Source organism: Typopeltis vanoorti, chromosome 8, assembly GCF_054136105.1.
Source record: "Typopeltis vanoorti isolate ZY-2024b chromosome 8, IOZ_Tvanoo_1.0, whole genome shotgun sequence".
NCBI classification, from domain to species: Eukaryota; Metazoa; Arthropoda; class Arachnida; order Uropygi; family Thelyphonidae; genus Typopeltis; species Typopeltis vanoorti.
In genome coordinates, this window is record NC_143556.1 from 63,592,224 (window position 1) to 63,613,526 (window position 21,303).

Sequence of the window (21,303 nt, forward strand, 5' to 3'; positions counted from 1 at the left end):
AGTAACTCTAATCCGTTTGGAAATAAAAAGATATAATTTCAATTCGTTTCTCATCCGTCCAAGATGGATTGAGAATTCCTTGATTAAGTGGGGGGAAGGCTTTAGGGTAATTTAATGCAGTTGAATTGGCATTCTTTGCTGCATCCCTTTAGGGGCAATTACTTTTTTTGACTTTAAAACTGTGCGCTCACGCGGCCCGTTTGCCTGTTTTAAGAGACGAAAAACCCAAGTTTCCAGGAGAAAAAAAATACTCTACTTCCGTATGAGACCAGCTAACTCACCATTTAACTGAAAAGATTGATAAAGGTTTCTCACGTCGTAAACGGAATTCGAATCCGGGTCTTTTCAACCAAAGGGCTCTTCTACCAACTGAGCTATGGAGGCTCTCTCGATATATTTTTAGTGGTAAAGAAATAAACTTTACACATGTAAATGATTTCGAAGCCAGTTTAATCAATCTAGAAATCCGTCTGTAAAGATATGCGCAGTGTAATAACAGAAAACATTGAAAGTCAAAGAGATTTATTTTTCTCTCCAAGCTGACAAGTGCTTCAATTCCAAATATATGAAAGTAAGGAATTTATTGTAACGTGTCATAAACCGCATATCTGGATACGTTGTTGTCTTTCATTTGTTTCCAATGATCATTGATTTTACTTTACGAAAAAAGAAATTAAAAAGTTTCGCATATGGTTCGCACACGGAAAAAGTTTAACACTTTAAGAAGTAGAGAGTGAATGTTGTTATGGGAGTTTCAGATATTTTAGAATTCATTTCAACTCAACAATCGTCGGCTTGCCTTTGTCGTTGAGTAGCGCGAGCTTTTGTTAATACCACACAAGTCACATGCATAGAGATGAAAGCAACCAGTAGAGGAAATGTGGGAGTGAGGGCATTATCTTCTACTCGATATTGGATTGCGCGGCGGTAGATTAAGATTAAGAGACAATCATTAGAACTGTTGTGCAATTGGATTTTGAGAGCTTGGGACTTGATTTTGCCAGAAATAATTAATTTAATTACAGAAGCATTGCCGCTAAAAGATTCAAATATATCTCGTGATGAAGGTGAGTGGTCGATCGCGTAAATAATTGAATAATTAAAATTTAATGCATTCATTTTATAAATAATGTGAGCAATTATAAATTATAATGAATAGTGAGGATTTAATTATAAACGTCAATTTAGTTTTTTTCCTGAAAAACTTTCGTTTCCGAATATCCCCGCATATATCTCGCACCACGATTTTTTAACTTTAATTTTGGGGAAAAAAGTGAGAGGTATATATTGGAATAAATACATACGGTACTTTGAACATGTGTAATGATTGTAAACGAAGCTCGAATTAAGTATTGTTCTGGTGTGAAATGAAACAGAATATAGAACCGGAACTTATAACATTTAGATGAAGTCACTTTAATGTATTGAGAATCTTTGCATTTTTTAAAATTCTCTGTTAAAATGAGAAAGAGAAAAGCAAGATATATATCTATCATTCATTCTTGTATATAACAAGCCCAGCTACTGTTTTAGTATATGCAGTTAATTTTATATATAATACATAATTTGCTAGTTATGCAAGTAATCTTATTTGTTTGTCGATTGCTTTATGAACATCTGTCTGTGAATATATATATATATATATATATATATATATACACACACAAAGAATTAAGTACTTCCACTTTTCCTAAACGATACGATACGAAGTTTAAAAAAAGACGTTAGCGAAAATTTAGTAAACATTTTTGAAGTACTACATGTTTAATATACTTCTTATGTATAATTCTTTCCTAATGCGTTTAAAACTGTTGCATTTCTTCTTTTTTGTTTTTTTCCATTTGCTTCTCAGGGGAAGCGATTAAAAAAAAAAATTAAAGATTTTACCAGACTCGAGCACGCACGCACGCACGCACACACACACACACACACACACACACATTCGCATAATAATACCTGTAAAACTCGCTTTGACAGTCCGGTCTTCTGCGACAACTGTTTTAAATCCTTTGCATCCGGATTATGGTTGATGGCGAAGTAGGATTTCATGGTGCGCAACTGATGATGTTTGAAGGAGGTGCGCATACGTTTTGGCCGTGGGAGGTGCTCATTTGAAGAGATACTGCTACTCCCACTGCCCGACGGAGAAGAACAGGAACTTGGTGTCTGTTGTAAAACACTTCTAGAAGTTCTAGGAGAATTGGAATCTGTTGAGCAGAGATCACCTGTTCCCAGAAGAGATTCGCCTATATACAAAATGAAAACAGAATTTTAAAAACATAACTAAGGCTCTGAAAGAAAATATCCCATATTATATCACATATCATCTAAAGCATGTTTTCCATTGACGTTTATGATTTATGATCCGTGCGCATCAAATGACATTTATGGTTCATAAATGTCATTCACCCATATACCCTACACTATTATTCCTAATCGCTCATTAATCATAGATGTCAGCATCATATTATGATTAGACATGGATTATGAATCGCAAATTGACTACCCGGTAATTCTAATTCATAGTGAGAACATCGCAGTAGAGAGTGTATCAGACCACACAGCTGTGATGCCCCTAAGAACCAAAGGATGATAACGTACATTATTAAATCACAAATGCCAGAGTAAATATAATATGCTAGTCACTAAACCAGTATGTTTCGTTTTCTCTTCAGCTGAGTATTTCACTGAATTACACTGCTTGTTTTGATTAATAAAAATAAACAAAGATTTATATATTTTTTAGTTTGCTTTTAATCATCAGGAGAATATACGAACTTAGGGAAAATAATAAAAAAAGCGAGCTACATTGCTTTATAACGCTTCATAAGTCATACACATTGCAATCAAAATAATACCTTACGCCTTGTAAAATTATCCATCACGCATTAAAAGTGAAAAATACTTATACAAAATAATCATAATAAAAATATGAAGTTAGCGTGAATAAGTTTGGTTTTTTGAACAGTTCCTTTCTTTTCTTTCTCTTTTCTGTTTTTTATTTAATGCTACCGAAACATCTCGTGCAACTAAGAATTTGTAAAGGAATTTCGAAGCTATTTTATCATAAGCTGATTTTAAAATTATTGGAAAAATGAAAGAGTTAACATTACAGGAAAGATTTTCTAACTCATATTTGTTTTACTGATGATATAATCCTCTTGGTAGAAGATGCTGAGATCTAGAAATAAAATTGGATTGAAGAAAAAAAAATGATAAATGACAGTTTAACGACAAAAAGACTACGATGAAGTGGAGAGGATATCTAGATTCATATGTTTATCAGGAGCAAATAATAATTATCGAAGATGGACAACTAGAAGAAATAAAAAGGATAAGATTGGTCGAATCTTTGAGGACGATGAAAGATATTTTCAACAGTGATACACCTATTCCTATTAGTTTGAAAAGGAATACTTTTGACTATGTATCTTCATGTAATTACATGATGCCAATGAAAAGACTAGAATTTAACTAAAGACATGGTTCACCAATTGAAAATTATTTAGAGACGAATCGAAAGGAATATTCTCAGTGTGGCACGTATAGACAGGATACCTTCCTATTTGATAACATCAGGAACAGGTGTAGAGAACATTATCAAATACATCGTGTACTCAAAATGGAAGAGGACTCTATACATTGCAAGATACAATAACACAGGACAGCCTAAATTATTAACAGAATAGAGACCTTTGAATAGCAGCAGGCAAAGAAAAATATCAAAGAAGAGATGGGATGGCACTATGAAATATTTAAGGATTTCTGGAACGCTAAGGCTGAAAAGAGTGGAATGAAGAAAACTGGAGGAGATCTTTTTCCAGTGGTGAACTGGTCCAGTTTGAAAAAGAAGAACATTTCAGATTTTAATGTTATTATGCTTCACTTTTGACAATGTAATCAGAAAATTACTAAGGCCTGCTTTCGAAAATTTGCTTATACTGAGAAATTTCACTTCTGATAAGCTATTTAAAGCAGTTTTATTTCTTATATATATATATATATATATATATATTGGAGATCCCTATTCCTATTACCATCGCTCCGCCACTGACTGACCTGCACCTGCGTATTAGAAAAATTTGATTGTCATTTTACACTTGGGTGACTTTTAAAGGAATTGAATTGAATGCCATTGAATGCAAAGCGTTTTTTTAAAATACAATAATACTTTAACGAAAATATAATTAATATCCTTTACAAATACATTTAATTAGAATTACAAAATCGCAGGTGCAAGAATTATTTGCCATTTTCAAATTTGTTATTAATTTTTTGGCATGTGTTAATTTGCCGACCTTCGAGTGGATAGCGTACTCGTTCTCCAATCAACAGGTTGCGGGTTCCAGTCCTACGGTGGGTATGGATATTTGTGAATGTTTTTAGATGGCAGATGAATTTTATGATCCTGCTTATTGGAGGCCAGAATTGTTTGAAAACAGTTCCATGTTTGATCTCTAGAGCAGGCCTTCCAGATTATGTAACACTTGCACACCAATGCTGGTAATATTAATTCACTATAAGTTGTGTGGGTGTGACCTTTAGTGGGTGTGTTATGCAAAAACAGTGTTTAACGTTTCTTCTGCTTTGAGTACCACCTCCTATCGGAGGTCGGCAACCAACTTTGCAAATTTTGAGCGATCCTTAGCCACTCTGAACAGTCCCTCAGAGATCATGCCAGTCCACTATCTGATGTCTGCCAGCCAAGATTTTCTTCATCTTCCTTGTCCTCTTCTTTCGTATATCTTTTAACTTTTAGTTTAAATTTGATTCGTGTTTATGTGTTGAAACTCTAACTTGCCACAGGATTGCGCACGAAATAAAAAATGCTTCCCTCTTCCAAGTTTCGAGATCATGATGATAGCTACATTCATCCTCTGTTTGCCGAGTACTTTTATTTTTCCCTTCCTTCTTTTCATTATTTCTTTATTCTTTAATAAAAACACAAAAAAATTGTAAAATTTCTATGTACCAGTTTAGAATAAAGAAACTGTTTCAGATTTGTTATATGCTCATCATTGATAAATCGAAAAATCATCATTAAAATATCCACGAATACCAAAAAGAAAATAAGAATCTGGAAACGTGATCTGGTAATAAAACTTTTGAAAACAGCGTAGCATATAGAGCATTTGAATATCTTTATAAAATAAAAGCAAACAAGTAGAAATAAAGAAAGATAGAAACTATAGAAAATCAGAAATATATGAGAAAACAAAGAAAATCTGTTGGAGAACATAAAGAAAATGAAACAAGAATAAAAGAAATATTCAGAAGGTTTGCACATAACTACTAACGATGGTGCTACTGAAATATTTTTCTCCGAAATTTTGTACGTATATTTTCAGAAAGATGCACGCTATGGAAAACTATGCAAACTATAAAAGACAGAACTGATTTTAGGAAACATTAATGAGAGCTAAGCCAAATAGAAATGCAGAAGGAAGTAAGGAAACAATACATAATAAATGATAAGAAAATAACATATAGAACTGGGAAAGGCAGGAAGGAAATAGGAAGAAAAAGCAGTAAACCTAACAGAGCAAAATAGGCAGTATAAAGAAGCCATGAAAGCTGTCTCTGCACATATCATTTGAGCCAACAATGTTATAAAGCCTCTCTCTCTTTCTCTCTCAATTTCCTCGATGGTTGGCAGAGCAATCTCTAATTATGAACTCTAATCAAGTGTTCTTATGATTCACGAAGGGATTTTTACGACAAAAAAAAAAAATGGTAACAAGACGAATCGTAAGTTTTCTCTTCACTCCCCCCCCCACGCTTCTTCCGATATCTGTCAATGTTCTTTTTCACTGCGGGTGGGATGAAGCTCCAGCGTATCCATGTTTATATCAACGGAAAGCAGTCGCTACCGATGTCGCAAGAAGCAGTTAGTGTCGTACTGCCGAACATTTTATTCCAAGTCGATCACTTTAGTTGTACGCCTACTCAAATCGCAACAGGCATCTTTAAAGACGGAAGGGGAAGAAAGGGGGAGAGGGGAGCAGTGTTTTTTTATCATTACGTCGACGTTGCCGAGGTAGACTCATAAACGTCAAGCGTCTTGCCAACTCTTGTGATTGATCGCGAACACGGAAAATCCTGGGAAGCGGCTTATCGCCGTCCTGATACGTTGTCATTGCTAATCCCGGCGCGTAAGACCGCTTCGACACGACAATGCGGCGTTTCACTGATCACGAGCGATGCTCTTGCGCTTGCTTTTCCAGGCCTTCCACGTGCATGTCCCCCTCTCAGAGCCAATTACAGAACTACGCCGGTCTGAGTAGGATTTAGTGCCAAGACGATTTACGCTGGGCAAAGTGTCCCAATAAAAATTAATTCCCCGACAGAAGCAAGCGTGCCGTAAGCGGATCGGAAAACTAGCGGAAACATAATACTGTACAAGTTCGTTGTGCGTCTGTGTGTGTGTAAAGCTAATTTGTCGCGGTGCGCCGGTCAAAGGATTGTACGGCACCGAACTGCGATTTCCATCCCCTTCCCCTACATCAACCACTCTATTTCAGCGTTGTTTTGTTGACTCGGATCTAAAGATGAAAGGTCGCATATCGTACACAATAGAACGTCCGAACTGGACGCTCATCACTACCTTGCTCTAATCTCGTGTGCTTGTCTTAATGGAAAATTGTCGAATTTCTGAAGCTTGGTGGGAAAAAAGAAGACGCTGGCGGTACATGAAAAAGAGAAATGGTGATAGGTTATTAAAAATTGTCAGAACGTATTTTTCTTCTCATAAGTCAACTTAGCTTTCTTCATCATTCGGTGATCTTTATCGTAGTTAATACGTGGGAGTAAAGAAAAAATTTAGTAGATGCTGCTACAACAGATAACAATTGTGCATACATCGGAATGATGCCAAAAATGTCTCTAGCGGCCAGGACTGAAATCTATAACATACTTAAAATTTTTCTTTAGTGCTGCTTTGTTTTTCTTGTGGATTAGCAGGCTCTCTCTCTCTCTCTCTCTCTCTGATAAATATCGACTTTTAACCTCAATTAAATCATTTCGACAATGTCGCAACTTAAAAAATTCACTTCTAATTTTTAGTTTTTCGTATAAAACCTTTTTTGCATTATTTTTGCAAAAGACGCAAAAATATTTTGAAAATATTTGGAAACGTATGGAAAAGACGCAAAAATATTTTGAAAATATTTGGAAACGTATGGAAAAGACGCAAAAATATTTGCGTCTTTTCCATACGGAATTCTTGTTTAGAATAGTGTTTACTTAGAATTATTGGTGGGTTCTCTTTGTTGTCCAAATCTTTTATTTCACTGTTAACTGCAAAAAATGCTTCTAACCAAAACCATTTAAGAGCGAAATGTTTATTTAAAAAATAAACTAACAACAATAGAATTCATAAAAAAAAAATTAGATAAATCCCAGCCAACGTGGAGACTGTTTTGGATTTGTAAATATTATAACAGACTAATACCTTTCTCTTATCAATACTATTCTTAATTTGATGTTTTAAAGAAAACTTTTCGTTCATAAATATTTTTAGGAGTACAAGAATTTGGCAATTTTATAGCAGTTAAAAGAAATTTCAGCTTTAGGCAACAAAGGAATGCAACTAATAATTAGTTTGCTCAATAGTCACACTACCAAAAATCATGTTAATAGTTAACTTGTGTAATAAAAAGAATAATGTACTGTTTAACTTTGATTAAGCGATATTAGAGAACTGAGATGAGTATTCTTATTCTGGTGATGTATGAATACAAATAAGAACGAGGTACTGTATTGTTAAAATAATGTCAGGAAATCTAGTAATATGCGTTCTTAAGTAGTTCATCATCACTACTTAAGTTCACAAACAAGAATCTGTTTTTAAAAAAATTTAATTCAGTTAATAGAACAATCACGACTTGTGTATATTGTACACTCATACCAGAACAGGGTTTTCTAAAGATTGCAATTTACTGTAAAATAAGTGATTATAGAATCGTTTAGGACCCAAAATAAAGAGTACTTTTGTATTATGTAATAGGGTTCTTAGTCAGATCTCTGAATATATCTGGTTGTGGAAAATCATAAATCTTATTAAACTGATGCTATTTATTACTTTCAGTTTCAGGTTCATCTTAGTCTCAATTTTTTGGTTCACTTGGACCATTTTCCAAATTTTGGAAAATGTTTCGAAAATCTGTAAATGCTTGAAAATTATACGAAGTAATAACTCAATTCTGGTTTAGCAGAATTCAACGCTTTTGCTCTCTTTCTCTCTCTCTCTCTCTCTCTCCCCGCTACCATTTGTATGATCTGGATTTTAATCAGCCCAATTTACTGGTAAAACTCTGGCTGGATGGGGTTTAATAAAATTTGGTATTCAGATATACTACCAAAACTTATAAAGTCATTTCAGTTGTGTTTTCAATTGAACCGTTTTAGTGGCGATTTTAGGCAAACCGATGAGTGATGACGACACAATTATTTTAAATTTATTCACAAAAAATCAAATTATGACATTTTTTTTCGCAGAAATAAGAATCATTTGCAAAAGCAACATTTGAAACATTCCAGTCTTGACTATTTGAAAACCGTAACATTAAAGACAAGGCTTGAGAAGATGTTTACTTCAGCGTCACTTTGGTAGCTTTTTTTTTTATCTTCAGTTGAAAAGCTACATCGTTGAGGTAATCTATGATATCAGTCAGAATTTGAATTTATTTGGCCATGAAAGTTGACACTAGCCTTAAGTGGTAAATCAATCATATTAATAATTTTGAATTTATAGATTCGCACACTGTTAATTTATAGACTTAATTCCATTTACAGACTTTCCTCCATATAATCCTTTATGCATTTCCTTGCATTTATTCTATTTATAGATTTTCTTCATTTATTGAGTTTCAGACTATTGTTTTATTCCAAGAGAAATGAAAATGAAGCTCTTTTTCCTTTCTATCACTCAAAAATAATATTTAACAACGTGCTATGTCATTTCAGCAACAAATTCCAAAGTGTTTTCTTTCCGTTTTTAGAATTAGATCCGATTCTCGTTACTTTATACAGTTATTACAGCAATTCTAGTGTACGTTGCCATTCATTAAAAATCCGATGTCTCCATTATCTGAAAACTTTAAAATACTGCGACCGTTTTACACTAACTAAACTCGCACGTGCTTTAACTTAACGTCGGGTCACGTTCTCCTTGATTGCAGTGCATCACCATCCATAAGATAGAAGAACTGCGTGTGTCAGATTTCTTTTTCATCCAACAGACTTCCAAATAAATTTGTACAGTGATGATGCTGATTTAGCTGTTTTTAGCACCGCCCCATATGAATATATTGACCACAGCCCACAAGAACTCTGAACCCGTTGTCTGTATATGCATGCACCCTCGAGAGACAATAAACATTATTAAACAAACAGTGGCATACATAGATAGTTAGAACATCGGGAAAGAATTTCCTGGTGCTGATATTTACATGCTGATTAAGAAAGAAACAGCTAAATAATAATTAAATAAAATCAATTAATTATTATTCCTAGACGTTTGTTTCTTCCAGTAAACAAATACACGAGGGAAGCGCACTTCATAAATTACTAGAAAGAGTGAGTAAATATTTTAGTTTTAATTTCTCTGGTGAGAAATGGTTGGTAAATATACCGAATAAATGGTTAGTACCACCGATATCATTTGAATGAAAAGACTTGGATTTGAATCTCGTCTAATGCCAAGAATCTTTATAAGGGCTTTTCTGCTGAAGATGAGTTAGTCTAGTCACGAAGATAGTAAGTTTTTTTTTTATTTTTATTTATTTAATATACTGACATAATACACTAGCCACAAAGCCTGAGTCGCTTCGGCTGCAATTCTAAAACGATCCAATATTTTTCAAATACTATAATTAATTTTAACCTTGTTTTTTCTGTATTAACTCTAATGATGAATTTGTTATCTCTAAAGCGAACATCCTTTAAAAGATAGAATTCAATTATGCTAGAATTTTCTTTTCGATTAAAAGCATTATTGTTTTTACATGCAAGCCAAGTAACTAGTTCACGATGACAGCAAACAGAAGTCATATTGGACAGAAAAATTCTGACTGTTTAACTTTTATGAATGGAAATTTAAATTCGCAAGGTATATATTACCATGTTAATCTTATCACGTAACAGAGATAAACATCTCATTTTTACCCTTTCTGAACAGCCTAAATCAGAAGTTCAGATCGCCTTTTATTTTATGGTTGTAGTTCTTTTCACTAGTTATTTCGACGAGACAGCAGAAGCAATGAACCACATGCGTAAGGTCTATTAACTGTATGTATATTTTCTGGACGGTTTTTCAGTTTTTCTAGAGTTTCATCTCTCTCTCTCTCTCTCTCTCTCTCTCTCTCTCTCTCTCTCTCTTACAGAGAGTCCTAAAATCTTCACTTAACACGCAAATGTGCAGATGCAGTCATCTATGATAACGCTACCATCTGAACTTAAGATATTATTGAACTGTGCAGTTAAATTATTTCTACGAAAACAATTAAGATGAATCCTGCTTAAGAGGTGTATGCATTGTATAAAGGGACAATCATCCACCTTTCTAATACTGAAATTATATCAAATAAAATCACCACGATCCTGAAAATACAATAGGTCATTAAGGTTGTACTCTAATACAAGAAAATCCATACTCATTTTTCAGATCCTCAAGAATCTCCTCTTTTATAGGAATATAAAATATGATGTTTTTGTGAGAGCTTATATCTCAGACAAACGTCAATGTTTGGATATCCGGAGGAAAAAAGAGTCATCAAGAAATAAATGCACATGAATTTAGCTAATAGGGGATGAAGTAGATATTTAATTACCTGAAATTGATAAGTTAGTTCAGGACATATATAAAGAAAGGTTTTTTATTTTATTTATTTTATTTTTATTTTTTTATTTTATTTATTTATTTATTTATTTATTTATTTTGCATTTATCGGGTCCTAATGTAAATAAGAGAGTTAGAACAAATCAGGAGATGCTTGTTAGTTTATCTACTGGATTTTCTTTTTCTTTCTCCAGCACTGAATAATTAGTTGCTTTCGGACAAATTTAGTGTGGAAGAATGGCTCAAATGGTCTGGTTTTTGCTTCATGAGCAATAAAACGTTTCTGTAACACATTTTGCAGTATGAACACATTATGAATTCTTCTCAAGTTCAAGATATACATTGGCGACTGCTATGTCGTTGATGTAGCGGTTTTAGCACTGGTACTGGTATTGAAATTACGATCGAAGTAACTAAGGCCACGAGACCTGTATATTGCGTTTGTTAACTGTGTGCGTTCTCCGGCCGGTCTGTCTGTTTTGCAGGATGAAAAATTCTTCGCTTCTATACGAGAACGAAGAAGTTTTCACCCTGCAAAACAAACAGACCCTCCCGGAAAACGCACAGAGTTAACAGACCAGTGTAACACGCACATAGTTACACTAGCCTCATGGCGTTAGTTGCTTCGGTCGTAATTCCACCGAAGCATTTACATTTCAACTGTATTTAATTCAACTACACAGTTCAGTATAGTTTTCACTGGACTTCTACATGTTCGTACCGTTTTTTTTTTCTTCCTAAATTCCTTAAAGGTTAAGAAGATTATAGTACTTTATATTCTTGGTAGAAAATTCATTAATTCAAAAACAATATATATATGTATTTTTTCACTGAATGTTTAGAAATATGCCCGAGTCATGAACCTTCTCCTTATCCTACACTTTTCAACACTTTTCACCTTTAGATACTGCTACTGTTGGTAACGTTGTTGTTTGAACAATTTAAACAACAAAGACTATATTTAATTACTGAAAATAAAAATATACAACCTCATTCAAATAGCCTGCAAGTATTTCACTATCGGTATTTTAGTTTTCTAAAAATCTTCTGAATAACAAATACAATGTATCTATATTTAATAGAAGCTGTAATCAACTTTCAGTTTTTTCCAAATCGGTACTACTGTATAGTGTGGATCGACAAATCTACCCCACGCATTAATGGCATTTCTATTTTCTTGTACTGGTAAAGTTTAAAATAAAAAAAATTAAATAAAAGTATTTTATATTTATAGTTTTAGGTGACTAAAAATTTATTCGCAGGATGTTTTAGGAGGGATCGTGTCGGTCATCTTTCGGTAAACCAATTAGTGTCCGCATTGATTTGAAAATGTCGATTAGTTTTTCTCGCGACTATAGTCTCGTTTCATATTTTAATCTTTTTTATCTAATGAACTGGAAAATATTTCATGTTTCTTGTCAACGGAGGAGTAAAAGTGGAAAGTGAAATTGCGCAAGAAATGTAGCAGTTGAAGAAACTAATGAATGAAATTTAAATAATTTTATCGGAGTGTAATCTATTTGTGTTGCTTGAAAATATTACAGCGTGTTCGCCATAATCGTTGCTAACACTATCAAAACTTCATTATTTTTAATTAACCTGTTTTCTCCGTTGTTCGACATGTTACACACAAGTCACTACATACTTCGTACATAAAAAAATAAATAACTGAATGGCAAAAAAAGACTGGAAATGAGTACATACCATGATTAACATGCGACTGCGTTCCTCCTTTATGTCTCCTCGGTCTTCCTTTCTGCGAAGATCCTCCTATTCTTGTCGCCGTAGGGGAACGGGAGCAAGTGGTTAAATTTAAAGAAAGTTGTTGGCAGTTCGTAGAGCACGCGACTTTACAGTTTGTGACGCACTCATCACTAATGCTTCGATTCGAGTCGTTCTTCATGCCAGGCAGCTGGCAGTAAGGATTCTGTGGATTTTCGTATTGGATGAGCATTTCGTAATGGGTTCGACAATAGATGATATCGTCTTTGAGACCGAAATATTCCCCTTTAGTTAGAGCTTTATTACAGGTAGCGCACGTAAAACAGTGAAGATGATACACGTGCTCGCGGACCCTCATCACTAGTTCGTTTGATGAGATGGCTAGGTGACAACGAGTGCAAGACTTCACTGCGAAAAGCCTGAAATTATGAAGAAACAAATTATTTCAGATCATGTTCAAGATTAAAGATGTTTGATTTCAAACCACAGCTGTTTCTTTCTCTCTCTCTCTATCTTCACTCCCCGACACCACACACACACACACACACACACACACACACACACACACACACACACACACACACACACACACACACACACACACACACACACACACACACACACACACACACACACACACCACACACACACAATCTATATAGGAAAAATTTCATCTGTTGTTGTTGAGTATATCTGAAAGTCGTTAAAGAACTAACAGAAGTGGTTAAATCACGTTTCATTCTGAATAATAATTTATTCAAAACTAATAAATAGTACAACAAAAATAATTTGCCGGACATATAACGTTGTGAACAATATCTGTACTTGTTTTCCTAGAAAGAAAGCTATTGATATAAAGTGTTGAGTATACAAAATTGTGCCGTATATAAAACTACAAACTACTAGCGTACATAGCAAAATGTGTAGGATTGAAAATATAGCAGATAACTCCAAAGTTATATCAATTTATGAATCTTATAAATGATATAATTGGCTCATCTGAAGTTTTGTTCTTCAGTGGTGCAGTTTGCAAGGACGATGCGACATTTTCCCTTCGGTTGAAAAGACCCAAGTTCTTATTCCATTTGAGATGCAAACCTTTACGGTTTTTTTTTTTTTTTTTTTTTTTTTTTGTTGTTAAAAGTGAGAGATAGTCAGTCTCATATGGAATTTGCAGAGTTCCTTCTCCTCCTGAAAAGTTGGATTTTTTTTCCTTCAGCAAACCATCAGGAACGCCCACATTTAACAGGCATAAATGCATTTGTATCGTAACCTTAGTTTCTTTGGCTGTAATTCGAACCGAATTAAAATCAAACTCGAGTTTCAACTTTTCGAGAAATGTGAAAAGCAAGCTACAGGATAATGACGGTACCCTCTGGAAAAGAGCACACCTACAGCAAAATTGTATTCTCCTCTATACCGCGCTTCTACGCAGTCGGAGAATGGTGAGATATTGGTCCTCACATTGAAAGATCTAAATTCTCATCCTGTTTTTGAAGACGAGGAATCATTATAATAGCTTTTCAATTGACAAGGTGTTGTTAACCCAATCTCATTTATAAGGAGATAGCAGTTTTTTTTTTCTTTCAAAATAGGTAAAGTTCTTCGTTACTGCGGCGTATTCTAAATAACCAACGATACTATAAATCACGAGTCCGCACGACTCTTCAGTTCTTCATATATTATGCCACACTTTGTTCGTAAACAGAAGTACATGAAAGGAAGGAGAATATCGAAATATACGCAAATCAATTTTAAGATTTCGATTTGTAATCAATTTTCTCTTTAGTTGTTAAGTACCGCTTGTCCCCAAAATATAGCGATCGACATTTTTCATTGGCCAAACACTAATCGGAGATCATTACGGTAATTTTCCACTGATTTGTTTTGATGAACTGACAGCCTCTTTTCTTGGGGGAAAAAAAAATCAGAATAACCTCTTCTTTTTCACTGCAGTAATAACGCTCATTCTTCAACTTCATTAATAGCTGAAGGTGGTATTAATATATGATACAAGTATATCTTTGTATGAAATGAAAAAAAAAAACATGAAATTGTTTATAAACATGACAAGCTTTTATTTTATTTTAGGCGATATATCTACTTCAGGAGACATTTGTACATTAAAAATGTAGTTCGTTGGTCATAACCACTCGTAGTATAACTATTAATAAGCAGTGAGTTGATTGTTATTAGTAATTAAATAATGTATATTTTAATCGCGTCAGTGGTGTGATACTTACGGGGGAAGATGTCCATGACTGTGACAATAAGGAATTATTAAAACGTTACTGCAGAAACTCAGATAGGATATTTATTTCCTCATTGCTGCTATATTAGGTGTTCAATAAGAATTTGTAACTACAAGTTATAGCTTAGTACGAGTGAGATTACAGGCAGCTAATTAGCGCTAGTGCTCAGATAAACGAACAAAAAGTATGTAGTACGCCTATGTTAGCACTGAAGCTAATCCGCCCACATTTTTAAAAAAATACTTTTTTTAGTTATAATTTACCACGAGATAAGATGCTGGTTCAGAATTTCACACTGCGTAGTAGTTAGTCGATTTGAATCAGTAAATGAATTATATGATTGCCATATCAACTGTTTATTATTATTATTATTATTATTATTATTATTATTATTATTATTATTATTATTACGTACAGCGTAATTGACCTATTCGATAATCTCTTCCTGACCTAACTTGGCTCAGCTGTTCTTTCTCAATCGAGTTAAGGAAACGACAAAATATGAATCTTCAAGGTCTCTTAATTGACAATATAGCTTATTATATAGATGAACAACAACAAAAAAACATTCCAAACCAAAACATGTGATTTTCGGTTAGAAGAAACTCTGTCAACCAGTAACGATCACTAAACTGTTAGAGGTTTGAGTAAATACTAAAATTTATTTCTTTACACGGATTAAATCTGTTACTTTAATTGGACTGCAATATATACATTCGACCAGTGCACTTCATAATAATGATTTATAGAGATTAAGAAGTGGTAATCAAAATAGAAATAAAGAAAGCTGTGTTTTAGATGGAATACCATAAATGTCGAAATAGTAGTCTTGAGAATATTTCAAAGTTTCCTACTAATACCTGGATACCGCTTAAGCCTCAGCCTTTAATCGAATATTAATTTCATTTCTGTTTACGATTTTGTTTCAAATCCACTACCTGAAATGCCTGTTCTATTTTGATCGTACTGATAGAATGACCTAAGACCTATCCGATCATGAAAGGGAGTTTGAGAATGCTTGAGACTTAAAAGATATTCGAGTTTTCTAGAATTGCTTATGCCATCGTCTTGTTTCTTAGTGTACCATAAGTCGAAGCCCTTTTCCGTAACAAATACTTTTATAATCCGTTAAGCCGAAAACGGAACTAAAATATGGATTTGCTGTAAACATTTATAAAGGTCTAAATCCTTAAGATATAGAAATGGAGTGGTTAGCGTAATTCCACAACAGGGTAACCCTCCAGTAAGTAGTTGATGGTATTACGATGATTATGTTCTTAGAAACGCTCACGTGCTGAGGGAGGGGAGGAGAGGTGAAATAGGAAGAAAGATAACCCGTTTTCCGTGCTTGCTGATCACTGGAAGATGTTTTATTCCAGTTCATACTTTCGTCATCAGAATTGGTTAGAAAGCATTTGATAAACCTGGTTCAGTTTGAATTTTTTGTTTAAGTATTTTGTATAAAAACTGATTGTTATTGAAACTTTCAACGCAGTTTCAGTTCCTTTTATTTCTCAGAATATTCCATTATTCCATTTTTAAATGTGTTTCAAAAAATACATAAGCACACCTATTGACTTCGTTTTCCTCCTATCCTCCTGTGTTTGTATTAGTTCGACTCTACCCCTGGCTGAACGGATTTTATTGAAATATTGCATTTGGGATATCTTTTAAAATTTGCCGACCTATTTCAGTTTTCGTGAAAATCGAGCTATTTTACTGGCAATATTTGACAGAATGATTTGAAATTGGACAAAGTATCAACTCCACTCTGGCTGAATGAATTTACTAAAAGTTAATACTTTAGTATCTCAGCTGAAATTTGCCGAGTGATCTCAGATTTGGTACATATTTTGTGATAAAATCAAGCAAAACGATACAAAATCATATGTTACAAATGGCAATGAATGAATTAGCGATAGAAGATTCGCAATCATTGATCCGTGGCAATTTTTATCTGTCCACAAAACTTCTACTGACAAAGATTCTCTCAAACGAACACTTGGCCAAAACGATAAATGCGCCATAACTTTAATGTTTCTCTCAACCGGTGTTTTGCAGACCAGTGATTTGGCGGACATGTTAAACTGAAAGTGGATCAAAGATTTCCGCAAACTTTTGAAAAATATTAGAAAAATCGAGTCCGAAGATTTGCAAACAGGATGTCACCATTTGTTCCTTAACTAAAAGCTTCTTTAATAGATAAAAGAAAATATAAGGACAGAAATAAAAATAGTTTTGCCGATATTCGCCAAAGAAATTACTTAAATTCTTAGTTATTTAAATATAGTCAAATATAAGAACGTCTATAGTAGTAGGAAGTCTCACAATTGGTTGCTTAGGAGTGGGAAAATATGCTGTGATTTTTTTTATTCTATGATAAACGAAAGGAATGAAAAGGGATAAAAATAAAACGGTCTAATACACACACAAATAATAATCAGTAAAAAGTAATCAAAAAAATCTTGGTTCATTTGCTTAATAATGAATACTATTGTGAGGCGCATCTTTTTATGATTGTGTTGATCATGTTCATACTTGTTATTTCCGATTGAATTACCGAGAAGTGTTACAATAACTGCTATTTTTCGAAGTGTCTCTAGACGTTAATTGCTAAGAGTTCTTAAAGAAAGAAAGAAAGAAAGAAAGATAAAAAAAAAATCATTCATTTCTGGAATATATTCACAGCTATAGTAGGAAAACATGCTTTATGGCTTGAGAAAAAAGTACGTTAGAATAATATTTGTCCGAAATGAAGGAAGCAACGTAGACATAAGAAATATTAGGTCAACAAACGATGTGGTTCCAACATCTCTTTGCCTTACATTTTATTAAAGCAAGAACGATGAAATGTAATAGTTTTTCATTTCATTTTCCATTTAAGTGAACCTATTCAATAAATAAAATCAATGACCTGTTCTGTATATGAGAAAATTCGGAACATATGTACAATTATTAGTTGTGTCATAAACTTGTAATTGTTTGATATTCAGAACTTGTGTGAATATTGTTCAGCTAGCGCACAGTAAATAAAGGCTTCCTTCCCAAGCCTATTTCGTATTATAATAATAGTCCATTCTTTCCTGTTAACGTCATTATTTCAGCCGAATGGAGCAGCCAATTTGCATATAATGCTAAGACGTCCTCAAACGACAAATAAATTATTCCGTTAAATATAAAAGAACCCTAAAAATTTAGATCAGATGACACCAATATGATACGATACATTGGAAATGAAACTATTTCATTTCCAATGTAAACAGTTCATTGAAACTGACACCTGTCAGTTTCAATGAACTGTTTCAGTACATTATTTTCCTAGTTGAATCTGCATGAAATGAATATTCATGATATGAGTATTGATGGAGTCATATATTTATATAAGCTTTTATTTTAGCATAATATGTGTGTATGGTCCTCAAACAATTCTCAAACAAACAGGACCATACACACATATTATGAAATTTATGATTTGATCATTCTTTGTCAAAACACTTTTGAGCGCTTCATAATGAACGTTTATTCACATTGATGAATAGAAAGAAGGGTAACATCGGATGATATTATTATCATCATCGAAAAAGTTATGAAAGGAATCGAACAAGCGACTTCATTATAGAATCGGACTAACAGCATACAAAACTAACCAAAATCAGGTCTAGAAACTTCCAAAAGGACTCGTTGATTGTCTAGTGTTTGCTGTTCCGCTGTTACTACTATTTATTATTATTGTTGATTACGTAAATAAGATCTGAATGGTTGGTGGGGGGATATAACATCATCAAACAGCTGTTTAAGGAGGTCGTATTTTTTCCAGAGCGGGGAATGGGTTCATGGTCACGATATACCATAATTATTTAGTTTTTCTGTTGTTACCAATTTCGCTTTTAAGTATCAAAATATTTACTATTCATTTACTCATCTTAATACTCACCTGTAATAATCTTCTTTGCAATAGATATTTCCGTCGCGTGCAAAGCAGGTTAGTTCGGAATCCAGTTGTAACTTGCATCGGCAGCATGTCAAACATTGCACGTGCCATCGTCTGTCCACTGCGAGCAAGTAATAGCGATCGGCAATCTTACCTCCACAGCCGGCACACAACACAGCCATGTCGTTCGGCTGTTCTAGTCTATCCGCCGTTGGCCCGCAAACTACCAACATACTTCGCCCCTTTTCCCGATGGAAAGTCAGCTTTTGGATCCGATTTACATGGTTTTACAAAAGTATTTCGTTATGTGAGCAGGAAGCGTATCCAGAGAATCCTGAAAAATTAATTAATCCATAAATAAAACAAATAACTACAATATGTTGTTTAGAAAACTTATCAAACACCAAAGAAACAGAGTATCAAAACACAATTCTGACAGTATGTATATGTACAAAGGATTAATTGTGAAGAGTTTTTTTGCCCTTTACTCCTGTTAACCTTTCTTTGTGTAATACATTTGTATTTCGTAATGGTAGTATGTAAGTGGGTATCAGAATCCTCTGATACCTGCTTGCATCCCTAATCAATGTACAGTCTGGATCATCTTAGTTTTGACAGAAAATTTGACATGATGAGTATCCTGAGTTCTAAATGTCAATAATGAACTCCCTCCTTTGATAAGCTTTTATTTCCTTCCCTGCTAAGCATAATAATGGCTTCAATAACCAAATAAAATTAAATGCCAAAATTAAATAAAGCGCCAGCTTTGATCATTTCTCCTAAAGAAATACTCGAAATGCCTCATAAAATCTCTTTAACGAGATCTGTTTAAGTCACTTTAAAATGTTTCGCCTCGTAACAGTTTAATATGTTTCATTAGTGAACACAGTGCCAATCGGAACATATTTTAAGATGACAGAGCTAAGAGATGCTGACTTGAAAACATAAAGATGATGCAAAGACAATTACAGCATAATCTAAGTATATCCGAGATATTTGTAAGCGATGTGTTGAAGCTCCCATTGAGGAAACAGAATGGAATGAGAAATAAAGAAAGAGAACTGGAGGAAAAGCAACTGCAAGCCATTCAACAGACTTAACAGAAAGAAAGAAAGAAAATTAAATCTCTCCTTGTGCTTAAGAGAGAGAGAGAGATGCGAGATGTATGTACTGTAGGGGAAGGCAGACTTGTTTTGGAATAGCGCCGTGTCTGCACAGTTTAGGATGTGAGGCGCCAGTGTTTTGTGTGTCAGTCCCATGTTCTTAACCGATCACTTTGTAGAAAAAACAAATCAAGTTTCAGAGTTAAAAACCCTGCCATCTCCATCTGAGACCTCGTTTGAAAAACCCGTTTCTTTTATCCCTAATGGAATTTGAATCTATTTTTTTTCTCGATCAACCATTTCTTTGATTGAAATACTTCTTTTTATCATTTCTAATAATTCTTTAAAAGCAATGACCACATTTGAAGTCACTTTCTCGTGTCGTTCACTCAATATTTATCTGTCCTGATGTAATATAGGTCAAGCAGCTAAGGTCGCGCAATAAATTACAAATATGTAAAAAAAAAAAAAAAAAAAAAGAAAGAAAAACAGGAATGCAAATAGCTTGGTCCAGAAGCATTTTCCTGGAACAGATCACAGAAAAACTCAGTACAAAGAAATATCCACTAGGATTGATGCATTCGAAACGTTGATCAAATTGTCTTCCCAATAACCTGAAAGCGACTCTAGTGCAGTAGACACGTCTACTTTTTTTGTTCTACAGAATTTACTTTCTTTTTTATGCTAGAGAATTAACTCCCCGTGTTACAAGGAAACAGCCATCATCACAGTATAACAGAAACGTATAAATAGCGAAAACGTGACACGAGTGTCGGCCATTTGCACGCAAGTGACGATTCGCAGACATAATAATCGCTACTGGGTTACACTGTCTGTGCCGTATCAAGAGGAGGAAATGGATTCTTTAAGTGAGGGGAGGCTACAAGGTCTCCGGGCTACAAACGATTTTCTTGATAAGGTAGTAGCTTGTGCAACGACCTAGGCATTGATTCTATCAGTTTGCTAATGAAATTAACACTACTCCGTACAAGGTAGAGAAAGACAGAGCACTAATTCCCACCTAGCCCGTGGGTTATCGTGATTCATTTGCCGTTCTTATTACACCGGTCACGCCTTAATAACAGGGTACTAGGCGGTTAATTTAGGAGAAGGCAAATGACGGCACTATCATCTCGTCCGGATCCTGGTAGGGAGTACGTACGGAGGGAAGGGGGGTTTACAGATTGCAGCTATCGACACATCTCTATAACTAGGATAATTCTACACTACTCGGAGTCATGGAGCCACAGAAGCAACACACGTAGTTGTGGTATTGTTCTAAATATCGACAGCCTGCTCTTAACTGTTACTCCGGGAATAAACAGGGAACGCGCAGCTGCTGTTCGAAATGTGTGTCGAATTGGAAACATCAGCGTGCACTTCATGCCTTGGTTAAAACTGAATTTGTTTGCTTTTCGTACTCTCTGTTTCATTCCTTTTCTCTCTTAATAGTTTCCA

At 34.3% G+C, this 21,303-nt stretch overlaps 1 protein-coding gene across 1 annotated transcript in view; it reads right to left on the reverse strand.

Moving 5' to 3' along the window:
• LOC150104053 (LIM/homeobox protein Lhx9-like) overlaps positions 1-18,924 on the reverse strand; it is a 31,528-nt gene extending 12,604 nt beyond the window's left edge. Inside the window, exons 1-3 of the mRNA XM_090396387.1 lie at positions 18,746-18,924; positions 12,542-12,978; positions 1,957-2,246 (exon numbers count right to left, since the gene is read on the reverse strand). Of these exons, the coding sequence (XP_090252513.1) occupies positions 1,957-2,246; positions 12,542-12,978; positions 18,746-18,924 (906 nt within the window). The remainder of the gene's footprint in view (positions 1-1,956; positions 2,247-12,541; positions 12,979-18,745) is intronic.
• Positions 18,925-21,303: the final 2,379 nt, after the last annotated feature.